The sequence below is a fragment of the Lagopus muta genome, chromosome Z, assembly GCF_023343835.1.
Source record: "Lagopus muta isolate bLagMut1 chromosome Z, bLagMut1 primary, whole genome shotgun sequence".
NCBI lineage: Eukaryota > Metazoa > Chordata > Aves > Galliformes > Phasianidae > Lagopus > Lagopus muta.
Window position 1 is genome coordinate 61,757,474 of NC_064472.1, and position 27,654 is coordinate 61,785,127.

Below are 27,654 nucleotides of genomic sequence, written 5' to 3' on the forward strand. Positions count from 1 at the left end.
AATGGATTTGCAGAAAAGGTACTCCGTGGAAAATAATATTGGGTTTAGTAGCTTGACTTCTGAGCCAGATAGTTACATATTCAAATAGACACACAAAGCCACAGAAAAGGTCTCATGCTTGACACGTAGTGATTACTCAGGGATAATGTACATGTCACTCCATACATGATAGGCACATTTGATTTATACATATTGGCACAGTGGTATAAAAGTTAGAATGCCTGTTATCTTTAATAGGAGGGCAAGATTTAGCTTCTCTGTCTCCTATCTTCTCTTACATTAAAAAATAATGTTAAGATTAATGAGTAGTGACATACTTCATATTTTTTCTTGTTCATAAAAATCTGTGCTGGCAAGTTATCTGAACTAAATGAAGGATATATTTTAATGGATATGGAGGTCTACATAAGAGATTTTACTTACTTAATGAGTGTAAAATTATGATGTTTTTTAATTATATGTTTATGTATGCTTATCTTCTCCTTTTTTTTTTTTTTTTTTTAATTCCATCTCTTAGGACCCTGCTTTCCTAATCCATGCCATAATGGTGGGATGTGTGAAATTAGTGAAGCATACCGAGGCGACACATTCATAGGATATGTTTGTAAATGCCCAGAAGGTTTTAATGGGATTCACTGCCAGCACAGTAAGTTCCACATGGTAACTTTTAAGTATTTATGGATAGAAGCCTTTTTATTAGCTTGCAGTCTCGAGGGTCAGTGTTCGATCTCATTTTCTTAAATCCTTATCCTTCATTTTGTGATCAAACTAATACCACTGAACACAGTTACCACCTTCAGAAAATTGTGTTATTGTTTCCAACTTACTCAACACAACAGTGAATGCTTTATGTACATAATATGTACATCGTATGGAAATGTAGCTGCATTTATAATGGATTTAATAGAAGGCAGTATTTGAAATAATAGAGATCTCCTTTTTCTGTTGGAAATGTCTGCGCATTTTTTTTTATTTATGGTATGCAAATGTGGAAAGGATTACTGAGAAAAAATCGTGTATAAATACACCTTCTCCATCTTTCTTTACCTATGTATTTATAAATTAAGAATAAATGCCTTGAATCACGGTATCTAAATTTAAGGGTAGAAGTTCCAGACTTAAATAGGGTTTATATTTAATCATGTTTTAAATGGAATATCCTTTTTCTCCTTATTTATGTGAAGAGTTCCTCCTACTTTCAGATTAGATTGTTAGCCAGAAGATTATGAAGTTATAGAATTGAAAAGTAGCAATATGAAAACGAAAAAAAAACACTGTCAGATTTTGATATTCACTCACAAGAGGAATGAGTTCACACTGTAATCATGATGGCAAACGACTGTCTGCCCTTAAATGATGTAGCCAGGAGTTCAGGAGTCTTCAGAACGGGAAAGGAGGTATGATTATGTCTGACTGTAACTCAAGGTTGTACTAGCTTGCAAGTTTCACATGGGCTAAATTGTCAGTTCAGTACTTTGTTGTTCCTGACCTCTGGCATCAGCACGTATTTTACAAGAGTCTGCTGGCTGATAAGTGAAGAAAAAGCCATTAGAATGTGGCAAGCTGGGAAGTTGTATATCAGCCCTTGGGACTACACTTGGTAAGAGTAGAGCAAACAGTTTTTGTTTGCCGTTGATGTCCAAGTTGTATGAGAGAACATCATCATGTTCTCAGGCACACTCCATCATAAGACTAGGCTCATAGTCACCTCATGGTGCAGTGTGCAGTGTTCTACCTTTAAATGCCAAAGAGGTGACCTGTATTAAGGATGCCATGAAGTGAATAATTCTACAAATTTTTACCAAGTAAAATGAATGCGTTAGCATGTACTGTCTGAATAATTTCATATATTACCTGCTTGGTGAAAAAAAAACAAAACCCATGCAGTAGTGAATTATGGTATTAATCATAGCTGTTTACTGAGTCCCTTTATCCTTTTAAAAATATTCAAAGGGAACAATTAGCTACTGTTATCCTCCTGATAATCAGCAAAGTACACTTACACTAATTTCAGAATAAAGCAGAGTTCTCACATGGGTGATTCAAATTCACCACAGGGAGAGGACAGCAGCTAGTGGGATTTCCAGTGAGATAAATTTATGTGAAAAGTTAGTCTTTGGGGGAGAATGAAATTCAGTTTTTTTCAGAGAGTCTGATTTAAGATGTGGTAATAAACCGTATGCAATATATAGATATTCAGTGTGTCTCTAAGGATGTCAGCTATGAGAAGCAGAGGAGAACATGACTTTAATAAGGAAGAATCTGACTTCCAGTGGTGCATTTAATGTAACTCTTTAATATGATATCTCTTTAGCTTAATTCATGAAGTTCCTTTTATGTGAGTTCTTCTACTTCATAAAGTTCAGCAGTTCAGTTCTGAATTCATTCTAAATCAAATAAGAAGTCTGTCAAACTAGATCCGTCCTTAAAATGTCCTCATTGAAAGATATGTGTTTTCATCTAAATTGTTAAGATATCCAGAAATCATGTTGTACTTTCTTGTGCAAAGTTTCTTATCTCAGACTTCTTTCATATCTAAGATTCTGTTGCTAAATCAAGGAAGTTAAGTGACTGATTTTTCAATCAGGATATATTTCCAAAGCTGGTATTCTGGCATTCATAACAACAAACATCCTATCAATATTCCTGCAGTTTCTTGATCTTTTACCCATGTAAATAATTAATATATAAATTATGAAATAGATCATTAGCAAGATTACTGATTTCATAGTATGGATTTACTGCAAAAGCAATATCAATTGTCAGTGATTATCCCTCAGTGGTAAGAGGTTTCACAAGGATAGGATAATAAGGACTACCTTGGTTTTAACCTGGGGAAATTTTTATGGAGACACATAAGAAGCTACTTCTGTATGACATTCTGGCTTTTAAACATGCTGTTGACAGTATCTAGTGACAAGGAGAGAGGAATTTGCAAAAACTTGCTTGAGGCGAGAAGGCAAGTCTCCCTACGGCCTTTCTACACTGAGAAAGCAGCTCTTCCAGAGCATAGCTCAGAGCACTTAAATTCCTGAAAATAGCATAAAACTCATGCCCAGCAGGACTGGGGTGTATTCCTTGAGTGTGATGCTCATTTTTAAGAACAGCAGGTAATGTTTTCTTCAGGATCATGCTGACTGAAAGATAAGTGGCAAGCTTATGCGGTAATGTTTTGGTAGCAGGGGGCAGCAGAAGTGGTCTGTATGAGCAGAGCCCATCAGTGCACCATGTCAGAGCAAAGCTGCTCCAGCTGCTCCAGCAGGGACCCACCAGTGCCAGAGTTGAGCTGTGAATGATACTGGATGTGCTCTGGGAGAGCAGAATTAAGGGGGGAAACACCGATGTGTGACAGCAGCTGGGAGAGAGGGGGGAGCAATGGGAGAGAAGCGGCCCTACAGGCAGAAGGGCAGGAGGTGCTCCAAGCAGCAGCTCCCTGCATCCCAGGAGAGGTCTATGGAGGAGCAGGCTGTCTGGAAGAGCCAGGGGAGCTGCTGTCTGTGAGGACAGTGCTGGAGTGGTACCTGAAAGGTGGACCCTGCGTTACAGAGCTGTGCTGGGGAGAGCTTGGAAAGCTGCAGCATGTGGGATCAGTTCAGGAGAGACAGCATCCTGGGAGAGGCACCACGTTTAGCAGTGGCAAAGACTAGTAGACATGAAGTGTGAAAAATAGGTGGATTATTGACATACTTAAAAAAACAAACACAAAAAAAAACATAAAACAGAGTAACATAGGAGGGCTTCCCAAAAGTAATGCTTCTTGTTTTATTAAATTGGCCCATGACATCAGATGCAGATGTTGGTGGTATGACCATCAATATTCCATTACATTTTGTAGCTGTCTGACAAATGGCAGCGGAGGGGTAATGAATCATAGAATTGGAGAATTTATTTGGGTAGGAAGGGACCCTTGAAGGTCATCTAGTCCAACACTCTTGCAGTGCACACAGATATCTGTAGCTAGATTGAAGTGTGTATGAAACAAAGGTGTGTCATTGAATTCCCCCATGTGGAAAAAAAAAATGCATCTACTGACATTCATCTTCACTTGCTGAACACTTACGGAGACCAAAGAGGGTATGTAGCACAGTGAGGTGTTCCAACAGTGGTGACAAAGGCAGTGGTTCACCTTTGCTGGTACAAGTTATGAGAACAGTATGCAGGCTCATGTTCATTGCTGGCAAAAATGCACAGCTAATGCTGGTTGCTATGCTGAAAAATAGTGTTCTGTAGCTGAGAATTTGCTTTATCAAATAATGTTATTTGCTCTTTGCTTTAGATTCTGTGAAAAGGAATAGAATGCATTTCTCTCAAATCAACCTATGTAGATAACATGTATTATTGTGATTATCAACAAAATATGTCAAAGTGTGTCTGCCGCTCAACAAACTGAAATAAGAGAGATCCAACCTCAAAAAAAAAAAAAAAAAAGAAAAAAAATTTGAAACGACAAAGAGTTCAGATTTAAGTATTTGGTTTCTGTTGATGGTTAATGCTGCTGGCCGTTACTAAATGCCTTGCACTCTGAGAAGATTACGGCTTATTAAACAAACATGTTTGATAGTGTAAGAAAGCTCTTCCTAATGTTTTTCCAGCATTCTCTGTTTTCTGTCTCCACAGCCTAAATGGCTTGTGGTGCCACATTAGTGTGTTGAGAAACTACACAGCTAGAGTGAGGGCACGTGGCAGAGCATCAGCTCACATTTTAGTAGTATGTTGAAGCATCATTCCGAGTCTGCATGGAGTATTGGCTCTTAGTGCAGGGCTGCAACTGGAAGGGCCAGTTGCCATGAATCTGGCCTAGTTGAGATCATGTGTAATTTACACCTTCAGTTTAGTAACAAATTCAAATACAGGGACCTGCCCATCTACTGGAGAAGACACTGTGTGAGGAGGCTGGATAACGTGGTGTGAATTTTTGTTTGTTATAATGAGTGGGAATTCTTGCTAAACTGCTTCCACTTGCAGTTAGGTGGTAGAGCCATCCAGAATCCATTCCCTGCAGGTGGAACGCATGCAGCTGTCTTATTTTCGAGGCTAAAACAAATTTTATCATGCACAGATGCAGCTTGTTCCAAACCAGAATGACCCTTCGCCACATGGGCAAATTTAATATATAATTAATATATTAGGGTAGATGCAGATACACCATTCTAGATATACACCCTGTGCTTCTACTGATAAACACTCACTGTGACTTCTCTTGAAATACAAGTTTAGGCTTAGGTAATTCGAAATCTAACTGAGGTTTCCTTTTTATTTTCTGTGATGTTGTTGAAACAACTGCACAGTTTTAATAAGTTATTATATAAAATAGTAATAATTGGTAGTAAGTTGCTTGTACAAGTATGTTGTAACTAACATCAACATCTAAGCATTGTTTAGCTGAATTCTGAAAACTATTTCCAGGTCTGAATAGTTGCTTAGATAAGAAATGAAGAAAGATAGATACGCCATTTCTTTTTCAGTAACCTAGAATTTTGCGTAATTAGAAAGCAAGAGAAATCAAGTTGTTTGAAAGATATCTATAAGATATCACCAGTAAAGAATTAAAAAAGCCTGTAGCCAGTAATTACTGTTGGAGGAAAAGTCAATCAAATGTAGTTCCTAAAATGGAAACTGTGTAAGGCAGCATGTAATGTGAAGCATGGAAAAGGCATAAGCAGTGGGTGTAAGAGCAGCATTGAGGAGATGTCTACTGCATTCATAGTTGTCCAGTAAAACTTGTGTGTGAAACTGGAAAAAAAAAAGGTGTTAGTTGAGATGTATATTGATACAATTGTCAACTGGAAACACAGGAAGATTTGATGATGAATATGCTTACAACAAAGGTGTAGTGAGAATGAACAAGAGTGATGACAATTTTGGAGCTGTTAGAACTTGGGATTTTTGTTTTGCCTGAAATCACCCCCCCCCCCCATAAGTATCTTGGTTTAAAGCAGTAGGTGAGTTGAGAACACTAACGGAAGCCTAGAAAAAACAAACAAACAAACATTAAATCTCAGGAAACAGGCCAACAATAGGTACTTTGTAGGAACGATCAGCACACAGTGCCATGAAGAGAGAGCATAGCTTATCTCCTACTTAAAGATTTTAGTTTATTCTCTAATAGCCAGGGGTTGGCTTAAAGTCTCAGGTGGGAATTACAGTACTCCTTCCAATTTTCTTTAATTCACATTGACTTCGGTAATGTAGTATTACTTATTCTTCTTATTCGTACAAACTTGCAATATCTTTTTTTTTTATTGCTATGAAACATCTGACCTCAACAACAGCCTGATACACTGAGTAACTCTATGTCTTTCAGGGTCTTAAATTATCTTTCTTCGTGTGTTATGCAAGTAGTAGAAAAGAAGGTTCTTAGTGCTTTTTGTATACCACTTATTATTTTGCATATATTTGTCATGTTACCATCTGACTGTTTTCTATGCAAACAGTTTGAATTGTTTCTCCTTCTGTTTCAAAAGAGTTTTTGCAAGAGTTTTAAATGGTTTCTCTGTGACCTTCTTAAAGCCGTCTCTGTTACGTGATGGATTTTACTGACACAGCAACCCCTACCAAACAGCAAGTGTACCATTTATTGGGTAGAAGATCCTTACAGTGCTTTCTATGTTCTCTGTCTTTCATTTTGTTGAATGTTCCTTTTTTTTTTCATTTTAACCTGAGCTCGATCTTGAGCTTGACTTTTATTAAGGCTCCTAATTTGATGGCTAAGTTTCTTTTATAAGGTATGATAGTGGGACGAAAAGAGATATTCCCAATAGCTTTTGGATTTTATGGGGATATTGGTCAGAGCAGTGGGATTCTTGTGACCTGTAGACTGGCTGCACTATGCAGTGACTAGTACTTTCAAAGAGATGGGCACTTCTATATATAAAGTCACTTCAACTGCCAGTAGGCATTATAAGCATCTTTCACAGGAGGGTATATATCTCTTCTCCTAATTACTGTCTTTCTTAAGGTTTGCTAATAGTTCACATGGGAAGAAACCAGCATTCCAAATATACATACATTGCTGCTTGATTATCAAAGGAGTTTAGTTTGTTCATGTTTTGCATTAAAAGATAGCATGTGGAACATATTTTACTCATACAGGTTCCCCTTTATATTTGAATTAATAACAAATTATGGATACTGAATACTGAAATACTGAACTCTTTAAATTCAGTAATAGTTGTCTCATTGTAATGTCAATTTTACACATTTCCTCTTTTATAACATAAATATAATGTCCTCTTTCAGCATGAGAATAACTGTTTATATTCCCTAAAACACTACAGCAAATACTAGCAATGAGTCTTGCTAAAACTGCATTGAAATGCATCTGCAAAAAAGCCCACACAGATTCCCTTTTACATATTCAATTACAAGGTTGCTTTTTTTAAAATGGTCTTACATGGCTTCATGAAATGGGAATGTGAAGGAGTGTATTATGTTTATATATTCTGTTAGAGTCATTATGCACCAGAGAAATATTACAACAAAATGATGAGTAGTTTGAAGAATTACAGTCAGCTCATTTATAGCAGAAATGGAACTGGACACTGTGATTCATCTAGTCCCTTCCACTTCTTTTCATGTGTTCTTCTTACAACTATTTGTATTTGGAGTGCATATTCCTGAAATATCTAATGCTTAAACAGATTTTGTATAATGATGATGCACTCATCATCATTCAAATTTCAATTTACATCAGTTGAAATTCTTATTCATTGAAAAGAGCAATGAGTATAATATCTCTAGATATGTTATAACAAATCTTTCTAATTTACTACTGCGTTATTCCATGCAGTATGTACTGTATAAATATTTTCAGTTTTCTTCAAGATTATCCATCCAAACAAACAGAACCTATTATACAGGATCTGAGTGACATTTTATTATTTGGTGTTCTTTTTTTCTTGTGTTCCAGTTCACACAAAAATAACGTGCATTTCAGTTGTTACGCAGGTGATACAGCATTACTGGACAGTACAACGTTGAAGCAGATATTCTTTCCATTTCAGATGCTTTCCTTTTCCTTTGAGTAAGGAAAATGTGCATTTTTTCTACTTCACTGTTTATTTCCAAAATGCAGTGTTTTTGTGTAGGCAGATTTTCTGGAAGTGACTATTGCTGACTTGCATTTTCATCATTCCTAGCCATGAGAATAATCGTGACACTGTCCTAGGAAGTACTTGGTATCAGAAGACTCTTCATAATTTAAATGGAAAAATACTGATTAGAAAAGCTAGTCATTGCATTCATTAATGTAGTCCTATAAATAATCTCACCAATATTAATTTCAGTGTTTGCAGATTCTCACCTTCAAGTCTGTCAGCTTGTCATGTAGTATACTTCTTGAGTAAGCCTACTTACCAACTGTTTGTATGACCCCATATTTCTAACAGTGAAAGAATGATTACTATTGAGAGCAATGTCCTTGGATTTCTGCATGGTTAGAAGCCCTTTTCAGAAAGCTTTGAACATGTGTACTTTGATTCAGCCTTGAAATGCTAAGTGGCATATAGTATCGTGACTGTTGCAAATTGTCAATTTCAGAACATTTCTTTAAGAAATTGCAAAATAAGCCCTTAAGACTGTGTTAACTGTATTATTACACCTATAGAGAATTATTTTTGTAATTTGTTAATATTTGCAACTCTGTTCTAAGAGATGATGCAGATGAGTGACAACAGAATTATGGAAAATTGGAGGAAAAACACAAGAAACTTGATGATGAGCTTATCATCAGTTCTCTCTTCTTGCTCCCTACTTTTCATGCCCATTATAAGACAATTTCAGTAATTGTGACGGTTTAGGATCAGAGGCAGCTTTGAAAGGAGGTTTGCTTTCAGTCTCCATTGCAATCGCAGATTCTTTACATAGATACCAGCGCATTTGTGTGAGGAAGATAATGAAGATAAATGAAATCTTGAAATGAAATCTTATTTCTCTAAAAAGAGAAAACTTAAGACTTACAGTTTTGTCACAAAGTCATATAGTCTGATCCATCTTTGTGTGAAGCAGCTGTTAGAAAACAAAGATGAGTTTTGTCATTAAGTATTTTTTTCATTTTTCTTCTTTTTGTTCTGCTGCAAGCACTACTGTGCTGAGCCATCTGTGTGCATAGGTTTTTCAGAGATGAAGAATGAAAATATTGTAAATGTGTTATGAACATAGGAGTGTGCAGTTATCTGTATAGACTATTTGCATTTCCATTGTTCATTGAACTAGTTGAAAATTATATGACGCACTTTAATGTTTGTCATTTGAATAATTCACATGGCACTCCAAATGACAGTGCTAGAGATTAAAAACGGGAAAAAAAAGAAGAAACTAGTGGTCTTTTTATACTACAGATTCAATGAAGAGTTTGAAGAAGGCAAAGAGTACTTTAGTTGCTCTTTTGAAATTTTAAGTAGTTGTTATTCATGTGAATCGCTTTTGAGATCAATGAGTTTATTTGTGAATAAATAACGTACAGATGCAAAGGAGAATATTTTTAGACCTATTACCTCTGAGTTTGAAGCATGGAAAAAACAATGCTTAGATTTGAAGTGAAATATTTCAAGATAATATTCTGATAGTATATGCCAATTTGCATTACAAACGTATTCCCTTTGTATTTATAAGCTATCTCAAGGAAAACTCATGGTGCTATCACATTTAAATATGAATACCCGGGATATTCTTCCGTCTTGCATTTATTCTGATACATTAAATATTGCAGTTATTTCTGTAGGATATCCGATGAGTGTTTTAGTTTAGGAGTGTATTAAAAAAAAAATCTCTTACTCATCTCCACTTGATGTGCTTTGCTTCATGTGGCAGAGTGGTCTCAGAGCAGAAGAATTGGATCCCTTTAAGATGAAGATAATCTCAAATAAAATAATCAGATAGTATAAAATTCCTCATGTTGCACACCATGAATCGACATAAAACATTTCAGCAAGAAGAGTCCATGATGTTCAGTCTGCCCAGTCAGCCTAGAACTTCTGTAAAGGCAATGTCCCAGAGTTACAGTTAATGCAGGCATTGTGTCTTCCACTCTGATCATCATAGCCTACAAATACAATTCTGTAAGGTGATACTACTTTCAAATGCAGACATAATGTGCATCTGCTTGATGTAAAATGTAAAATTGGGAGTTCACATTCTTTGTTTCTGACATTATTTCAATGCTCTAACAGAGAAAAAGGCTCCTAAAAAAATTAAAGATGTTTTGCAGGGATTACACCACCTGTAGCCCTAAGTCCTTATGGAGATGGTATCTGTAAAGGCAATTCCTTAGCTGCTGAACAATGTCTTGGAAAATGCAATAACCTATTTAGATAGGTCTTATTTGATGTGAGCATCAAACAAAGGTGACATTGCCTAGCTCGCTTCCATAAATACAAGTTCCAGTCCTGAGAACTGTTTTCAGTTGCAGGACATATAACTCTCTAAGAGTCATGAAGAACTAGGAGATTGTATGTGCTCTGAGATAATAGAGCTGTCAGTCAGAAGACAGAAGTCGTTACAATAAATAGCCTTCTTCCTGCACTGGATAGTCATTGGTGATGTGAGAAAACTGCTTCATGTACATTCTGCATTTTCTATGGGAAGTGAAATCTGGAATTCTTTCTCACCTTTGCAGAGGAAGCAAGAAAATTAGTCCAAAAAATAAAGTGATTGGTAAGTGGCTAATAAATTCATGTATATATTAAATACCTTATACATAGCATGTATACTTAATACACATATCATAGGATCATCATAGAATCATGGAATAGCCTGGGTTGAAAAGGGCCACAATGATCATCTAGTTTCAATTTCCCTGCCATAGGCAGGGTCTCCAACCACGCCGCCCAGAGAGCCACATCCAGCGTGGCCTTAAATGCCTCCAGAAATAGGGCATCTACAAGTTCCTTGGGCAAAGGAATCATACATTGGAAGGGACCTCTGGGGTTCATCTGCCCAAACTCTCTGTTCAAAGCAGGGTTACTTCTTCCCAGGATATATCACCTGCCAGCTTGCAACAGAGATGCTGAATGATATTGGACCCAGAAGGGAGTCACCACCAGTGACTTGCCTCCGGCTGGACTTATTGCCAAGGTCTGGCCGTTCAGCTGGTTTTAAATTCATCTCACTGTCCACTTACCTAGTCTGCACAGTGCCATTCCCAACACAAGAATGCTGAGACAAAGTCTTAATAGCCTAACTAGATTTGATATATATAAGATCCCCTGCTCACTTGTGTCTAGGAAGCCAGTGACATAACGTAGAAGGCTATGTTGTTGATCAGGGATGATTTCCTTCTCGTAAATCTATATTGGCTGCTTTGCATCACTATCATGTGCTTGGAAATGCTTTTCAAGATGATTTTTCCACTACCTTTTTAGGGTCTGAAATGAGGTTGAATGGCCCATAGTCCCCCAGGCCTTTCCTCTTGCTTTTATGTTTATATATATATATGTATATATAGAATGTAAGAAAACGTATAATCATTCTAAGGTTAAAAATCTTAGGTATTGCCATAATAAACATTTTGGTTTGATAAAGATATTCGTATCTAAGACAAGTGGTTAGTCATGCAGTAATTAATTCTTTCATTTAGTAACCCTCCATGCAGATGATTTATAAATGTGCTCTTGATCTACTAGGTGTCCATGTATGTTAAATGTAATGAAAGGTAGTACTGTGCAGTCAGTAGAGGGGTGAAGAGATTAAAGAACTGTGCCAAAAGGTCTAACCTTTTCTTCTGTTGACACTGTTGGATTTTTTCTGTTATTAAATCTAACAATGAGATTTATAAGAAGTGAAAAACACACATTTATGAGTAACTAGTACTACAGATTTTTACAGTACTAGCAAAGCAGAAAAATGATCTTTGAGCAGCACCTTTGCATGCACTTCTGTTACATAAGTGTACTGAAGTCCCACAGACAACTTTTAAGAAATTAGATGTATATAGGTTGGCCATAAAGAAATACAGTTCATTCCATGTGTATCAAATGCAGGTATGCAAACAGTTACAACCATCTTAGTCATTTAGTCTTTTCAGAACGTCCATCATTGTATCCTCCAGGACTTATTAGTCTAATCACATTTTTAAAAACACATGCCGTAACTGTGCTTGTATTAAAAAGAAGATACATCCCTACATTTTCTCTATTCTAAAATGCATTATCAACTGTATTTCAGAAGAATACAAATACCTGGGGATATGCGAAGGAAAATATGCTCATTTACTGATCTGGGTTCAAACTTTCTCTGAAAAGAATTGGACTTTTTGCCTTGAGCCCACTTATACTTTGTGTACTAATAGCCCAGCTAGTGGCCATAGTCTAGTGCAGGATAATTTAAGTTTACTTGTCAGATTGAGAATTTTGGAATATAGATTGTAATAAAGACTGATTTAAAAGTAGATTCAAAAATTTTAATTTTTTTATTTTATTTATTTATCTTTTTACTCAACTGCAGCTAAAACGATTTGTCAAATGCTTGTTATATAAATATCCAGTTATTTTAATAAAGTTCATTGGAAGCAAAAGGAATTCTTGCTTTACAGACTTTCAGCTTCATTCCAAAATTACAAGGTAAATTATTTAATGAGATGAAGGTTTCCATGACAGTATACATTAAAATAAAAATAAAAAAAGAAAAATCTGTTTCAATTTATGTAAAAAGTTTTAAAGTATCAGCTCTTTATAAACTAATATGAGAAAGAGTGTTATTCCAAAATTCTATTAAATTTAAATTGCCTCTTTGGAAAAGCTATTCAATATGTATTTAAACAAATAAACACATGGGTTACTCTGAAGGTAAAAACTCCTATTTATTTCCATGGAAACTGCAACAGATACAAAAAGCACAGTAACACTATTTTATACAGAAAATCTTCAGCTACAAAACACAAGTGCATCTTCACCAGCAATGAACAACTGTAGTGACAGGAGAAAGGGAAACAGTTTTAAACCAAAAAAAGAGAGATTTTAGATATTGGGAGGAAGTTTCATTAGGTGGTAAGACAGTGGCATGGGCTGCCCAGGAAAGCTGGGCATCCCTGGAGATGTTCAAGGCCAGATTGAATTGGACCCTGGACTGTGTGATCCGATGGGTGGCAGCCCTACATGTGGCTTTGGGGTTGGAACTGGATAGTCTTTAAAGCCTCTTCCAATCCAAGGCATTCTATGATTCTATGACAATGTCACGATCCCTATTATTACGGGTATCATTTTACTTCTACTCTGTTCAAAACATCCCTCCCTGAAAAGCTCCACAAAAACAGCAAAACAGTCAAGTCCATAACTCATTTCTGACTTGTGAAAATAATCTAACAATCACCTTAGCTCACATCATCCAAGTCTTTAAAATAGCAAATAAAATTTGTTTCACGCAACTTTGAAAAGTACAGCATTGCATTTCAATCATATGATAACTGCCAACGTGACAAAGTAGCCCAAAATACATCTCAGTATCCTGCAGCCAGAAGGACTAAATCTAGACTACAATAAAACTATAGTTTATTCTGCACCCAGTGCATCTTTCAGGGTCAGTCTATATCTCTCTCTTTTATCAGCTGTTGCTGGCACTATAGGAAGCAGTGTCAGTGTTGGGTAACAGAGCTGTGGATGATTCTGCCCAGAGAGGTTGTGGAGATAGTCAAAACCTGCCTGGACACCTGTCTGTATGACCTGCTGTAGGGAGCCTGCTTAAACAGGAGGCTGGATTCAGTGATCTCCAGAGGTCTCTTCCAACCCATACAATTCTGTGATTGTGTAATTCTGTGAAATGTATTCTACTGAGTGGCTCAGAAAAGAATTCTAATAAAAAGGATTGTTCTGGAAGACATTTACCATAATGTGTCATATCAAATACTTACAGGAGAAAGAAGACTTTATATAGAACCATGACAATAGTGTAATGTTTTCCCTTTAAGGATGGGAAGCGAGAGGCTTGTATTTTTGTTGTTCTCGAGCATAAGGCTGTTTTCTTCTCTTTTGGAAAATCAGATAACAACAATATCTGAACTGTGAATCACTTCAGTATGACATTAGAGTTGAAGTATCCTACAGGTTCTTTGGCACAGATTTTTTAAAGCCCTATGTGGTCAGGAAGCTAGCTTTCAAAAAGCAATCAAACCATTAAATTTTAACAGAAGTCTGTTCTGTTTTGAGTATGTACTGAATACATCTAGTTCAGATTTAATGTGTGTGTTAAGCTCACAGATTTCATGGGAATGAACTCTATTTCTTTTTGAACATTTAACTCAGTTGTGCCACTAATTTACTAATACTTGTTTTTGTATTATTCTCATTAAATCAAGGGATGGTTATAGATAACATTATAACTTTTTTTTTCTTTCAAGTGCAGTCAAGCAGTTCCTAAGAAACGAATTAGAAATCTTAGAGCTATAGTTGTCAATAGAACTGTTTCCTCTATACTAACTTATCTCTTCTGTATCTTCCAACAAAGAGATAAGGGTGATAAACCTGTTCCTGCAGACTTTTTGATGATGCTTACTGGTTCTGTTTAACTACTTTTTTTTTTTTTTTTAACTTTCTGCCTCGTTTAGAAAAAATAAATTACCTCTGCAATTTAAGATTCATTTAGTAAAATACAGGATCATGACAAAGAATATTTGAACATTTAAGAGACAATTTCTCTTGGTAAATATAAACTAGGTGTTATATGTTTAAAAGGACTAGATGTGTTATTCTATATGTGAATCACTGTAATCTTTTAAACTGTATACTTTAACTGAGTAGACCTCTGTTAAGGTGGTCTTAATAAATCATCTTTTAAATCAGATTATTTGCCTAATAAAACTGGTAGAATTGTATGCATTTCAATGCACCATCAGTATGTAATAGCTCAGAAAAGTTGGTACTTGTACAAATTGTTACAAATTGGTAATAACAAAGGGGTACATAGTACTGCTTTCATTTTATTTGTTAGGGAGGTAGTAATTATAAATCTGAGTAAGTTCGTGCTTAAACAACAGGTTACTAAAAAGTTCTGCAACCAAGGTCAAATGCTTTGTGTGGTCTTACAGCACTTATGCATCAAAGTATGCCAGAACCAGTATGGCATAAATGAACATGAAGAGTGTTTTGAAAAAGTCTATTAAGAACCATTAAGTAACTACAAGAAAAGCCCTGACTAAGGTCCAGCTAGAAGATAATTATTCCATATTGTATTTCTCTACAAGTTTCCAGTAAAAGTCCCCAGTGACTGAAAAAAGGGATGCATTACTTCCATTCACAAGAAGGGGAGGAAGGAGGACCCAGAGAACAAGCTGGTGAGCCTCACCTCTGTACCTGAGAAGACCATGGAATAGGTCCTCCTGGGAGGCATGTTAAGGCTCATGAAGAATGAGTGAGTGACCCAAGACAGCCAGCACGATTTCAGAAAGGGAAAGTCATGCCTGACCAATCTGGTGGCCTTCTGTATGAAGTGACAATACCAGTGAACAAAGGGAAAGCGACTGATGTCATTTTTCTGGATTTTTGCAGGGCTTTTGACTCCTATTACATCCTTATCTCTAAATTGGAGAGGATGGACTATTGGGTGGAAAAGGAATTGGTTGGAAGGTCACAGCGAGTAGATGTGATCAATGGCTCTATAACCAACTGGAGGCTGATAACAGTTGGTGTTCCCCAGGGGTCATTATTAGGTCTAATACTCTTTAACATCCTTATCATAGTGACATAGACGATGGGATTGCATGCACACTAAACAAGTTAACTGATGACACCAATCTGAGCAGTGCGGTTGATACAACTGAAGAAAGGGATTCCATTCCAAGGGGCCGTGATAAACTCAAAAGGCGCACCCTTGTGGTTCAACAAGGCAAATGCAAGGTTTTGCTGTTGGATCAAAGTAATCCCAAATATATATATGAAATGGGAGAAGAGCTCCTTAAGAGTAACCATGCTGAGAAGTACTTAAGGATTCTGGTTGACGAAATATGAGCCAGCAGTGAGCAATTGCAAGCCACAAGGCCAATGACATCCTGGGTTCAATCAGAAGGATGGCAAGCAGGGCAAAGGAAATGATTGTCCCTCTTTGTTCTGCCCATGTGAAGCCCCATTTGCAGTACTGTGTCCAATTCTGGGGCTCCCACCACAGGAAAGTTGTGGTGTTTTTGGAGAGGGTTCAGAGGAGGACCATGAAGAAAATCCAGAGGTTGAAGCACCTCTCTATGAAGGCTGAAGGAACTGGGATTGTTCAGACTGGAGAAAAGAAGGCTCTGGGGAAACCTCACTGCAACCTTCCAATATTCAAAGGGAGTTTATAAAAATGAGGAAATCAACTTTTTATGTGGGTAGATAGTGATAGGACAAGTGGGAATGGTTTTAAACTAATGGGAGATTTAGATTAGATATCAAGAGAACTTTTTTTATGGAGAGAATGGTGAGATGCTGGAATGAGATGCTGGAACGGGTTACCCAGAGAGGTTGTGGATGCCCCATCCCTGGTGGTGTTGAAGGCCAAGTTGGATGGGACCCTGGGTAATCTGATGTAGTTCTTTATCTAGCAGCTGACAACCCTGTCCATGGAAGGGGGGTTGGAAATGATGATCTTTGAGGTCCCTTCCAACCCAAGCCATTCTGTGATTCTATGATTAATCACAGTATTAACTAGCATAAATTCTTACTGTTAAGTAGAACTCAGACGGGGAAGTTCCTACAATTTCTGTTTTTTATACAAAACTTCACTTTTTTTCTCATTCTCATTCTTGCCCAGCTTGTTCTTTATCCATTTTTCAGTTGTAATTCTTCATAAAAGCCAATTAAAATATAGAGATTAAATCCTGTTGAGCTTCTGTTTTCTGTATATTAACCTGACTTTTCTTGGAAAAATCTTTGCAATATTACTGAGGTACAACTGGAGTATGTCTAATGAATGTCTCCTGTCAAGGGCCAAGTTTGCTTCCAGTATGGATGCTTGAATCATGAGGCTGTGGCTGAGATGTGCCAACCATTTTATCAAACTAGAAGACAGATGACAGGAGTTACAGCCAAGTTGAATTGACAACATATGATGGGGAAGCAAATATAAAATAAGAGAATAAAGAAAGGGTGTGTGTTTTTGCAGAAGGGAAGTTCAGGAAGTCTGCATTGGAAGATGTAGTCTTGGATCAAAAATAAAGGTTCAGGTGCCAGGAGCTTGGAATTTGGGCTCAGTGAAGAAGAAGGAGGCAGGAGACAGGAACAAGGTGTACTGGTGTTTTTATAGCCAAGAAACAAGCTGTGTTGGCAAAAACAACTATTCAGGCTTATTTGTCGCTTTATCATATAAAGTCGGGTTATTTCCAAATAGCACACTAAAGAACTCAGATTGCTAGAAGTAACAGTTAAATACTTGATTATGTCAGTTGCATGATTTAAATGCACGTTTTATTCAGGAAATTTTTCTGGAATGCACATGTGGCTGTAGTTAGTAAGTGAAAAGTAAAATAAGGAGTGTATATTCTTAGTTAAATTATCTTTTGTGATGCAGTATCTGATTTTATTCATGTTTTATTAAATAATTAGAGACTTGGGGAAAAAAAACAAAAACAAAAACAAAAACAAAAACAAAAACAAAAACAAAAGCGTTATTCAGCAAAGGAGGGTGAAAACTCAGAACTCTGCCCCATGGTGATTCTTCAAATCAGTATGCAGCATAGTTAGACTGTCTCTTACTTGCCTCTTACTTGTTAATTTCAAATAGCAGTTCTATTCCAGGATGCATGATGACTGTGCTTCAAACAGAAGCATGCTTATTATCTTTGTAGTTGTGGTTTGATCACAGGAAGTGTAAGGTAGGAAATGTAAATTTAATCATCTTCAGGATACTGAGGATCCTGAATGCAGCCTTTGCTTCCTAATCAACTCTCTTCAGGCAATTATTCAAGCAACAATCTATTTTCAGAAAAAGGTCAGTGTTTCCTTGTTCCTGTATCACAGTCAATTTCAGAATCTATTATCAGAAAAGAAATCTCTGGACAGAGGTTTTTTTTGTTTTGGTTTGTTTTCTGTTTGTTTTGTTTTTTAAACTAACCTAGATTTAGGAATGCTGGCACTTAAGCCCGTCTGGGAACTCATTTTTCTCAGTACTTAGCAGACTTAGTCCCTCCACAAGGAACAGAATTCTTCTGGCTGGTAGCAGCCAGATATCTCTGTGTAAGTTGCTACAGTGCATGAGATTATGTGAACTGAATGTCCAAGTCTGGTCTAGCATGACACCTAGACTTACTTGATAAGTAAATTACAGTGATTTTTTTTTTTTTTAATGTACATAGCTTACACTAAAAGCAGACCTCATCTGCAGAACATAAATCAGTTGCATTGTCAGAGAAGAATTTTTATCTGGCAACACACTGTCGTTCTGTAAAAGTCTTTATGAGCAACTACTTCAGAAACTCTGGCATTTTAACATGTCTGTTCTGCACAGATCTACATGTGACAGTATGACAAGAAGAAATGATGTATTTCAGGGGGTGGGGGAAAAAGCGCTTCAGCCAATGTAAAGTTTAGTACCATAATTGTCACATCTAACACTTTGAACAAAACCTGGCTGCAATTTGCAGAAACCACTTTTAATCAAATATGCTACCTATATGCTTTCATATTTGACCTATGACCACTGACCTATGCAGTCAAATTAAATAAATAATTGCAAATTAAATAATTCTGTAGGACTTGTGCTTCTTTAATACCAGTATTCTTTAATACCGTCCAGTTCATTATCTTTCCCACTAAGGATTTGTTCTTGTATCAGACGTGGTGGTAGAGTGAGCTTGTCTTTCCCCATTTCTCAGTTATGACAAATTTGTTTGAGCTGTTGGGATTACAGGTACTCAAATTACTGGGAAAAAAAAAAATCACAGTGGGATCAAAGTAACAAATATAATAATGAAAGAATTCATCTTTTCTCACTGATCATAGCTAATTGTACAGTAGGGATAGCATATGAAAATTACTTTAAAAATATCTGGTATTTAATGTTCAGCCTGTTTTCTGACAGACAATATGAAATATGATAAAAAGTTGTGTATTTTTCTCAATATATTTCAAAACAAATGGCAAACCATAAAAAGATTAAGTATCTTGAGAGCATAGTCTTTACATACAGAAGCTTTTTACATACAGTGCAGATTACTATGTTTATTTTACCAAGTAAAAGAATTGTTCATCGTTCACTTAATGTTTTTTCAGTTTATAGTGGTCTTGTTTTTTTTTTCCACAAATACGTTAGCTTGTATTAAAACGATGAATAACCTGCTGAAAACTTAAGGTTAATGGGCTTTGCTTAAAAAGGCAAATAGGGAGCTGAAGCATCTTGTTAAATTGTATAATGCATATAAAGCATTTAATATAGAAATGAGCAGGTCTGTTCTCTGGTCATTTCCCCTGGCATGTTTTATTTCTAGCACTCTGTGCTGTTCCTTCTCTTCCACCTTTTTAATAGACAGAAATTCAACTAAGAAGCCCATGAATTTTTATTAGCCCAGGATGTGATATTTTTATAGGCAACAGCTAGTAAGACATGCATGATTAAAAAGAAGCTCAGAGATCAGTAACCATCATGAATTTTAGTATACTCATCTGAAATTTTGCTAGTTGAAAGAAATGAAACTAGCCTCCACATTTAGCTGAAGGTTTGTCCCTGCATTCCCTTTCACTGCAGCAGGAAGATAATCACAAGATGGTTGTGGTTGCCAGGATCTCTGGGTCCATTTGTCCTATCCCCTGCTCCAGCAGGGACACGCAGAGCAGGGTGACAGAACTACATCCAGGCAGCTTTTGGATATCTCCAAGGAGAGACCCCGCAGACTCTGGGTCCTTGTGCCATCACTCCATCACCTGCACAGCACAGAATTGCTGCCGATGGTCAGAGGGAACCACCTGTGCTCCAGTTGTGCCTGTTGCCTCTGGTCCTGGCACTGAGCAGCAGTGACAAAAACCCGGCTCTGTCCTCTGTGCACCCTCCTTTCAGCTCCAGTCAGAATAGGTGGGAAGGATCACTTCCCATCAGCAGGCAGGTATTCAGCCCCTTCCAGAAAAGCAGGGCTCCTCACATGTAACGGTTTCTTGGAAAGACAAATGCTGTCAGTCCAAACATCCCCCAGTTACTCGTTTGAGCCTCTAAAAAGAAAATTAACACTTTCACAGCTAAAACCATGACAGCCATTTAACCCAATATAGAAAGAGCAAGGGCAGAAGAGTTTCTGTGATCTTTCCTCCTCACACATGCTCTGCATTCATAGGCCATTTGATCAGATTAGTTGAAAGATACATTCTTGCTTTTTTGATCTGCTGTGTATGGCTGTGAAAACATGAATGAGCTATTTTGGCTTGTCTGACCAGTAAGTGGTATTTGGTGGTTATCATGTGCCTTTGATGATTCAAGGGGAAAGAGAAATTCTTATAGAGGAGAAGATGGTAAGGAATATCCATTGGCATCAGTAAATACTTTGGATTTGTCTCTAATTTTTCTTCACATCCCTAAGCCATACTTCCTCATTAGAAGCAAGAAGAAGATTTGTCTGGGCAATATGAAATTATGTATAGACAAGCATACATACCTATTTGTACATATTTATCTTCATTTTGCAGAGACTCTCTGCATAATCTAAAGAGACTATCGCGTCATGAAAAGAAACAGCCTGCATTATATGTTTTAAATATATTTCTACAATCACGAACATGTGTATTCTCAACATAATTTGGGCAGAACCACAATCACCTACTGTATCTTTGTTCAAATAAAGGTTTTGTGTAAAATAAGCAAGTGATTGTAGAGCAACACTATCAATTGTTTAATCTACACTGAGGCTGTCTCACACTTTCTGAAATGAACATTGCATATACATTTTCAGATACCTGTACTGTTCTTGAGCTTTCAGTTGTATTTAATCCAATTTTTTTCATAGTAGAGTAATATACTTCAAAGAAATCACTGGCATCAGTGCAATTCAGCGTACGCACAGAGTATCAATTAGTTATACTGCTATACACAAAGATATCTTACAGTCTTTAAAAATGTTGCAATATTTCTTTTTCCATTGTAATTCTACTTGCAGTAGCTTTGCTTCCCATAGCCACAAAGGCAACAAGTTTAGTTTTGGAATAAAAATCACCCTTAAAAAATGTTATGTCCTTGGAGTGTTTTAGTGAAAACTGATTTGATTTCACCAACTTGCATCTCGCTAAAATAGCCCACTTGTCATTCTGGGTGTGTGAAACAAATATTCCAAAATTAGTAAGGGAAGTAAAAAGAGAAACTTAAGAAGCTAGAAGGCATTGCAGCAATGTGTATTGTGCACTAAAAAATTAATATTGGTTCATACGCTACCTCAGCTTAATTCATTCTACATGAGAAGGTGCAGGAATGACTTGTTTCATTTATAGCAAATTTTCCAGCTTGAAAGGTACACAGCTTTTAAATTTGCAGAAAAGACTTGAGGAAATTTCCCTGTAGACATGGCAGAATCCAGGGGAAACTTGCATATTAAAAAATTGGATTTTTTGTTCATAAATTTTGAGTATATATGAGAAATCAAATTGAAAGTTCAAAAGCTACATACTGAACTGCAAGAAGACAAGCAACTTTGCTGACAGAACTGAATTCTTTCTCTACTACATAAGCCTTATTACACTGGGTTTAGTACGTGGAGCATACTTACTTGGACCATACACAATACTTGGATCTAAGAGGAAGAGTTCTATTGTGTGCTTCTGATAGAAACTCTTTCAGAGTTTGTGGAGTCACGTATTAAAAACAGTGCTCCCAAGGACTACATTGCAGCCTGGTGCTGTTCCTGAACATGTACCATGACAAAGATGTGGCTTCAGGATCAGGTCTCACACTTGATTCAGGTGTGCAAAACCCAAGCAAAGCTGACTTGGAAGCCACTTCTGTACTTATAGAAGGACTTGTCAGGTAAATGCTAATCTCAGTACCAGTACACTGACACACTGACGTGGTAAGTCTGATCTGACTCTTGCCATACAAGTTATCAGAAAGGTCGTTGAGCTTTCCCTCACCTACTCATACTTCCTCCTTGTCCTTTTAGCTGGCCTACAAGCTTTTTGTTGTAGTGCCGAGTGCTTCAGATGTACTGTATGGCTGTGTGCTTTACCTCAACTGCATCTGAAATGGATGTGCATACTTAGTGAAGCAGAATTATAGTACAAGCTGAAGTTTGCTTTCATGCTTGCTGTTTATGTTCTCCTCAACAGGACTTCAACAGTTAATGAAGCTAGTGTGAGCTATCATATTTTAAATATTTAATTATGTACATTGATACAGTTATTTGAGACATTAATGCATAAAATCCATACCCCTTTCTAAGTCTTAGAATTCTCTGTGTATTTATTTTTATTCTGTAAGAATGTAACTGAGCAATACCACCACTCTTTGATGTCTATTTAATGACTGAAAAATACTATATTGCATTTTAGAAAAATAACCTGATATTATATGTAAGGTTATCACATTGAAAAACACAGGGCAGTATTTTTGTAGCATTAGACACACATTACTGAAAACAGGAAATTGAAGTAAAATTAATCAATGCTATCTTTTGAATTTAATAAAATTTGCAAGCTTTCAGATCAGGCTGTTATTTTCAGTTTGCTCACCAGCTCATGCACAGGAAGGAAATTTTTTAGACAGTTAAAAAAACAAGTCAATTAGATAGGTAATGAGTTAAAATGAACTGAGAGACATTCTTAAATGGCATCTGTTAGTAAAAAAGTAGAGTAGCTGTATTTCTAGAAGCTGAAAGTGTTGCTGATGAGTACTCTGTTAGGACTAAGTGAATTTTTACATTTAAGGCCAAGCTGTGATGTTGTCTGGAAGTTGTAATGCAAATCCCTGAGCAAAACTCCTAATTCTGCTGTGTGGGACATAGTAAATCTTTTGTAGGTATAGGAGACTAGCAAACTTAATGTGAAATTGTTTTTACTTTTTTCCTAGAATCAGCCCTGTTTAATCACGCATTATACTGACTGTTAACTGGGAAAAAGAATGCATGTCTTCTAATGTTAGTGTATAAAGACTGTGTTTTTGTACTTTAAATATGTGCTTATTGTTTTTACAGTTTCTCTTTGCTAATCCTGACACTATCTTGTTGGCTTCCCACAGATGTAAATGAATGTGAAGCTGAACCCTGCAAGAATGGTGGAATCTGTACAGATCTTGTTGCCAACTATTCATGTGAATGTCCAGGTGAATTTATGGGGAGAAACTGCCAACAGAGTAAGTTTTGCCATGAATTTACATCTCTTTTTAAAAATGTAAGGATTTTCCTTGACAAGAACAAGTAGAGAAATGTCTGACTAGTCTACAGATGCATAATGGTTAAAACAGTCATGTTATTCTCTTATAAATGGAAAAAAATTAAGAGATCTAATCTGTCAGGCATTGAAGTAAAGCATCGGATATGATGGAAATATTAGCAAAACATAAAATTATTCTATGAGTCAAATGGGAAAGAGTCTGTAGTGTAAAGAAGAAAAATATAAACACTGACTCATACTGAGTGTTAATCTATGCAAGTATCACATCTTCAACAGTTCTTGTTAGGAAATACTGCTACTGTAGAGTAGGGCATAGGATATTTTCTCTGATTTGTCTCCATCATTTTCTGCTCAGGGGAGATCCTGAGCCTGATTTTTTGATTCAGTACCTGAAAGAATGATCCCTGAAAGCTTTTCCTGCAAGTGCTTGTTTGACCTCTATTGAATTCATTCACAAGACCCTCTGGCAAGGAATACCACAAGTTGTCTAGCCATTCCATGGAAATTAAGCAACTTATTTTGTTTGTTTTGGCCTTGTCTCTTACTTGTTTTAAGTAAGAACCCTGCATACAAAAGGTATCAAGCAAGTAAGGGGCTGATCTGAAGGGAGAACAAAAGCGGACATGTGCAAGATGGATCACTGCTTTACAGAGAATTTACTAGTGGCGCTACTCCAGGATCTGCGTTGGGAACACTTGCACATGGTTTTATGAATAATATTAAAAGTTCATTATAAAGATCCAGTTCCTAAAGCTGAAGGAGGAATCATTCACATATGAAGGACTAGGTAATCTTAGAAACCAAAGTAACAAAGGTAGAATAAACTGTCATGATACTAAATTCTTTTCTGTACTTCCTCTGGGAAGAGGTCTACATATGAAGCTACCACCAATCTGATGATTGACAGCATCATGGAAGGAATGTAAAGTGAGATGTGCTATAAGAGTTAAGACAAAAGTAATGTGCTACTTAAATTTGTAATTATAAAACAATGTGTGAAATACAGATATTCAAACATTTAACAATGGAAATAATGTTTTTACTGGTTGGTGACATCTGAACTACCACTGTTGAGGGAAGTGCCCACATTTTTCTACTACTATGGCACTAGTCATAAATGTTTAGCATTCATTTCCTTATGAGTAGTTTTCCACAGGTAGCACTAAAAACAGCAAATTTTCTTTTCAGAACGCTGATATTGTTGTGCCGTATAACAATTCCTATTGGTAGCATTATGAACATCCACTTTTTTCATGAGAATCTTAGTTATGCCATTACACCTAATTATATAATTACAGGTAGTAATTACACATTCAAATTACGCCATTAGAACATTACGCATATTTACAGTAATCATATAATTAAATACTGTTACACTAATTATGTAAATGAATGATTGCTGTCCTAGAATTACCTCACAGAGCTCAAGGATTGCTTATCCACATCATAGAACGTGTGAAGTAACCTGGATAGAGTAGAAAAAAGACAAAAGCGTACTCTGCACTCATTTTTGCTGTCATTGCAGGCCTGTGCTATAGGATGTTGTTCCAGTGGTACATTAGGATTTCCATATTCCAGATACTGGTGCTTGTTATGGGATTCATCAACTTGAAGTAGTTAGATATTTTTCCTCCATGTAAAATTTCATTCTCATTTTTTTTCAAATGCACTGCATTTCTCTTAGCTATTTAGCTGCTAGCCATTCATGCATATGTGATGCTAAAACCAGCTGCTTCTTATTGCTGGAAATCACAGCAGGAGGCACAGTCAAAGTAATGTGAAATACAAAAGCAGTGATGGCTTCCAAAAATATTTAGTTGTTCTGAAATAAGCTTATCATTTTGTTAGAGAACCTTCATTGAGCATCCGGTATTCACAAAATTTGCTCACGGATGTTTTATGACAACAGAATAGAAAGATAGCACCTTTCCCCATGCTGTGAAGGTAAACACTAAACAGTATTAACTGCACATTACCTTCTACATTTCTTAAGGCCTCAGCACTCTCATTCTTACAACTGCATCTTCTTCTGTTCTTATGCTCTGTGAACCTATTGCTTTATTCTGTGCTGAGTTCAGGCTGTCAGTGGTGATTACCCCCATTAAAGCTTTCCTTAGTCTTGAGCCACTAAAATAAGCACTGGTTCCAAGACCTCCTGGGCCTGAGGATATTACATTCAGGATCATAGACTTCTCTTGCAGGCAACAAAAAGCCACAATTGTTGATGTCAGATTGATAACATTACTCAGTATGACTCTATGCTGTCAAAATAGCCCATGTGCAACACAGGTTGCGAAGAGCAATAATTTTGTGTTCAGTTGTTTAGAAAGCAGAGGGCATCAATAGTGCACACACTGCAGTTCTACCATTGTGCTTGTGGAGATGTATTTTGTTGATTGCCAAGGATTTTTGCCATTAAAACATACGGCAAATTTTCTCATGCTATCACTTCAAATTTATAGGTTAAATTTGTTACTCTAAATACTTTTTACAAATGCAATTACAAAATTACAAATACAAATATATTTGTATAGTGTGCCACAAAGCTTGCTGTGCAGTGTATCTTCATGGTGTTTTACTATTTTTTTATGTCTTAGTACATTGATGTACTAATGCCATACTTGGTAGTCTTCTGCATTCCTCTTCTTTTCATTTGAAAATTTACCTCCTTTCTGTGTCCTCCATATTGAAAAATTACCTGAAGATTTGGCAGATTTAGACACAAAGAATCCTTCCAGGCTTCTGTTTACATGCATCGTTATACTCCTGGACTACATAACCTGTGATGATTTCTCAGTGTCATACAGATTATGACCTTAAAGTGAATCAAAGTTTCCTGTTGCTCTCTTATTATATTCACTAGATAGAGGAGTTCTTGTAATTACTTAAAAATTCCAGACATTTCTAAACAGATATTCAACACTTTGCAGGAATAGGTACTAACATATCATACCCCATGTTTAATTGCATCCTACTGGAAAGTAGCAACTCCAGGAGAACTTAAAGCAGCCTAACTACTTCACCTCTCTGCCTGTCTTAATGTTTCTGTTGCTGATTTTTCTGGGCTGCCTGTTTGTATTGTTTCCCCAGCAAAACTTGACACAGGAAATTAAAAAATAACAAATGAGCCATGTCAGTTCCTTGATCAGTGAATTGCTTCACCACACAGGTACTGAGCTGGTGCAAAGGAGTGGCAGGTAATGGAGCCTGGGCATAAAATCAAGACTTAACACAAACTGAAAATGTTAATCAGACTAATGAAGGGAGAAAAAAACTATTCTTTAGTTCAAGACAAAGGCAAGAATTTACCGCAATTTTTTATCTCTCTTGTTTTATTTCAAAGCTTTTACTATTTGAAAACTAGAATTTTCAGTTTGTTTGCTGAGCATACAACAGGCAGAATTTCAGCAAATAACATATCTCCCTGTTTGCCATTATGTGGAAAAGTTCAGTCTTGCTGCATGGAAAAATACAGAGACTGTATCTATGTATGTGCAAGGGTATGTGTACATACCTTATGCCTTTAGAGAAATTAATTAACTTTTTAAAATGTGCAGGGTATATAACTTACCATTTGTATTTTGTCCTTGCTGGGTTAGGGAATAATGTGTCGCTAGTCTTAGAAAAACATAAGAATGGAAGAATTTTTGTGTCTAAAAGAACTGCATTAATTTAATACAAAATTAGTGCTGATCGCTAAATTAGCTAGTGCCAAATGTGTTTCTGGCCTCTTAGGATAGCATACAGAACTATCAGTAGAAATATATTAGAAACAGGTTCCAAAGCCATGAGAGGAAAAACTTCTAAATGTTCAATATGATTTTAGCCCATGTAATTCAGCACAATCTGTTATCTTTCATGTCCTTTTCTTTCTTGTAAACTCACGGTAAGAATAGAAGTTATTTAAGAAGTTAAATATGTACTGACAGATTTCAGTAGTAAGGATGATGCTTTTTACATATTCTTAACTATTTCTGCATATCATGGATGGACTCCCAATTTCTGTATTTCCACTGGACAAAAGCCCTCTTAAATCTCTTGCTGAAACTAGTGAAATTTGCTGAGGCTGGAAACAGGGTCTGGCTGGCAGTACATTGGTATGAAAGTGCAGAGAAGCAGAAAAGTTACAGAAATAACAGAAAGCATTGTTAAAAGTGGAATGTTCTCCCAGGCATTTCAGTGACCTAGTGAGAAATAATAATCAAACCCTAACACATTTAATATTGAGTCTTCAAACAACAAAGCCAGCTCTGGCCCTTCTGCTGCTAATGTTCTTTGTCCAGCCATCCTGTTACGATGCAAAGGTGTGCAAAATTCAGCTCAGTGGATCAGAATGGTATCTCTTCCTTTCAGCACAATGGGAAAATGAGACTGAACTCTCAGTATTTGATACTTAAAC

General features: G+C 36.5%; 1 protein-coding gene across 2 annotated transcripts in view; it reads left to right on the forward strand.

Annotated features, from left to right (window-relative positions):
- EDIL3 (EGF like repeats and discoidin domains 3) overlaps positions 1–27,654 on the forward strand; it is a 269,363-nt gene that overhangs the window by 140,945 nt on the left and 100,764 nt on the right. For both annotated transcript variants that reach the window (XM_048932253.1, XM_048932252.1), the window contains 2 exons: positions 518–646; positions 23,101–23,214. In XM_048932253.1, the coding sequence (XP_048788210.1) occupies positions 518–646; positions 23,101–23,214 (243 nt within the window). The remainder of the gene's footprint in view (positions 1–517; positions 647–23,100; positions 23,215–27,654) is intronic.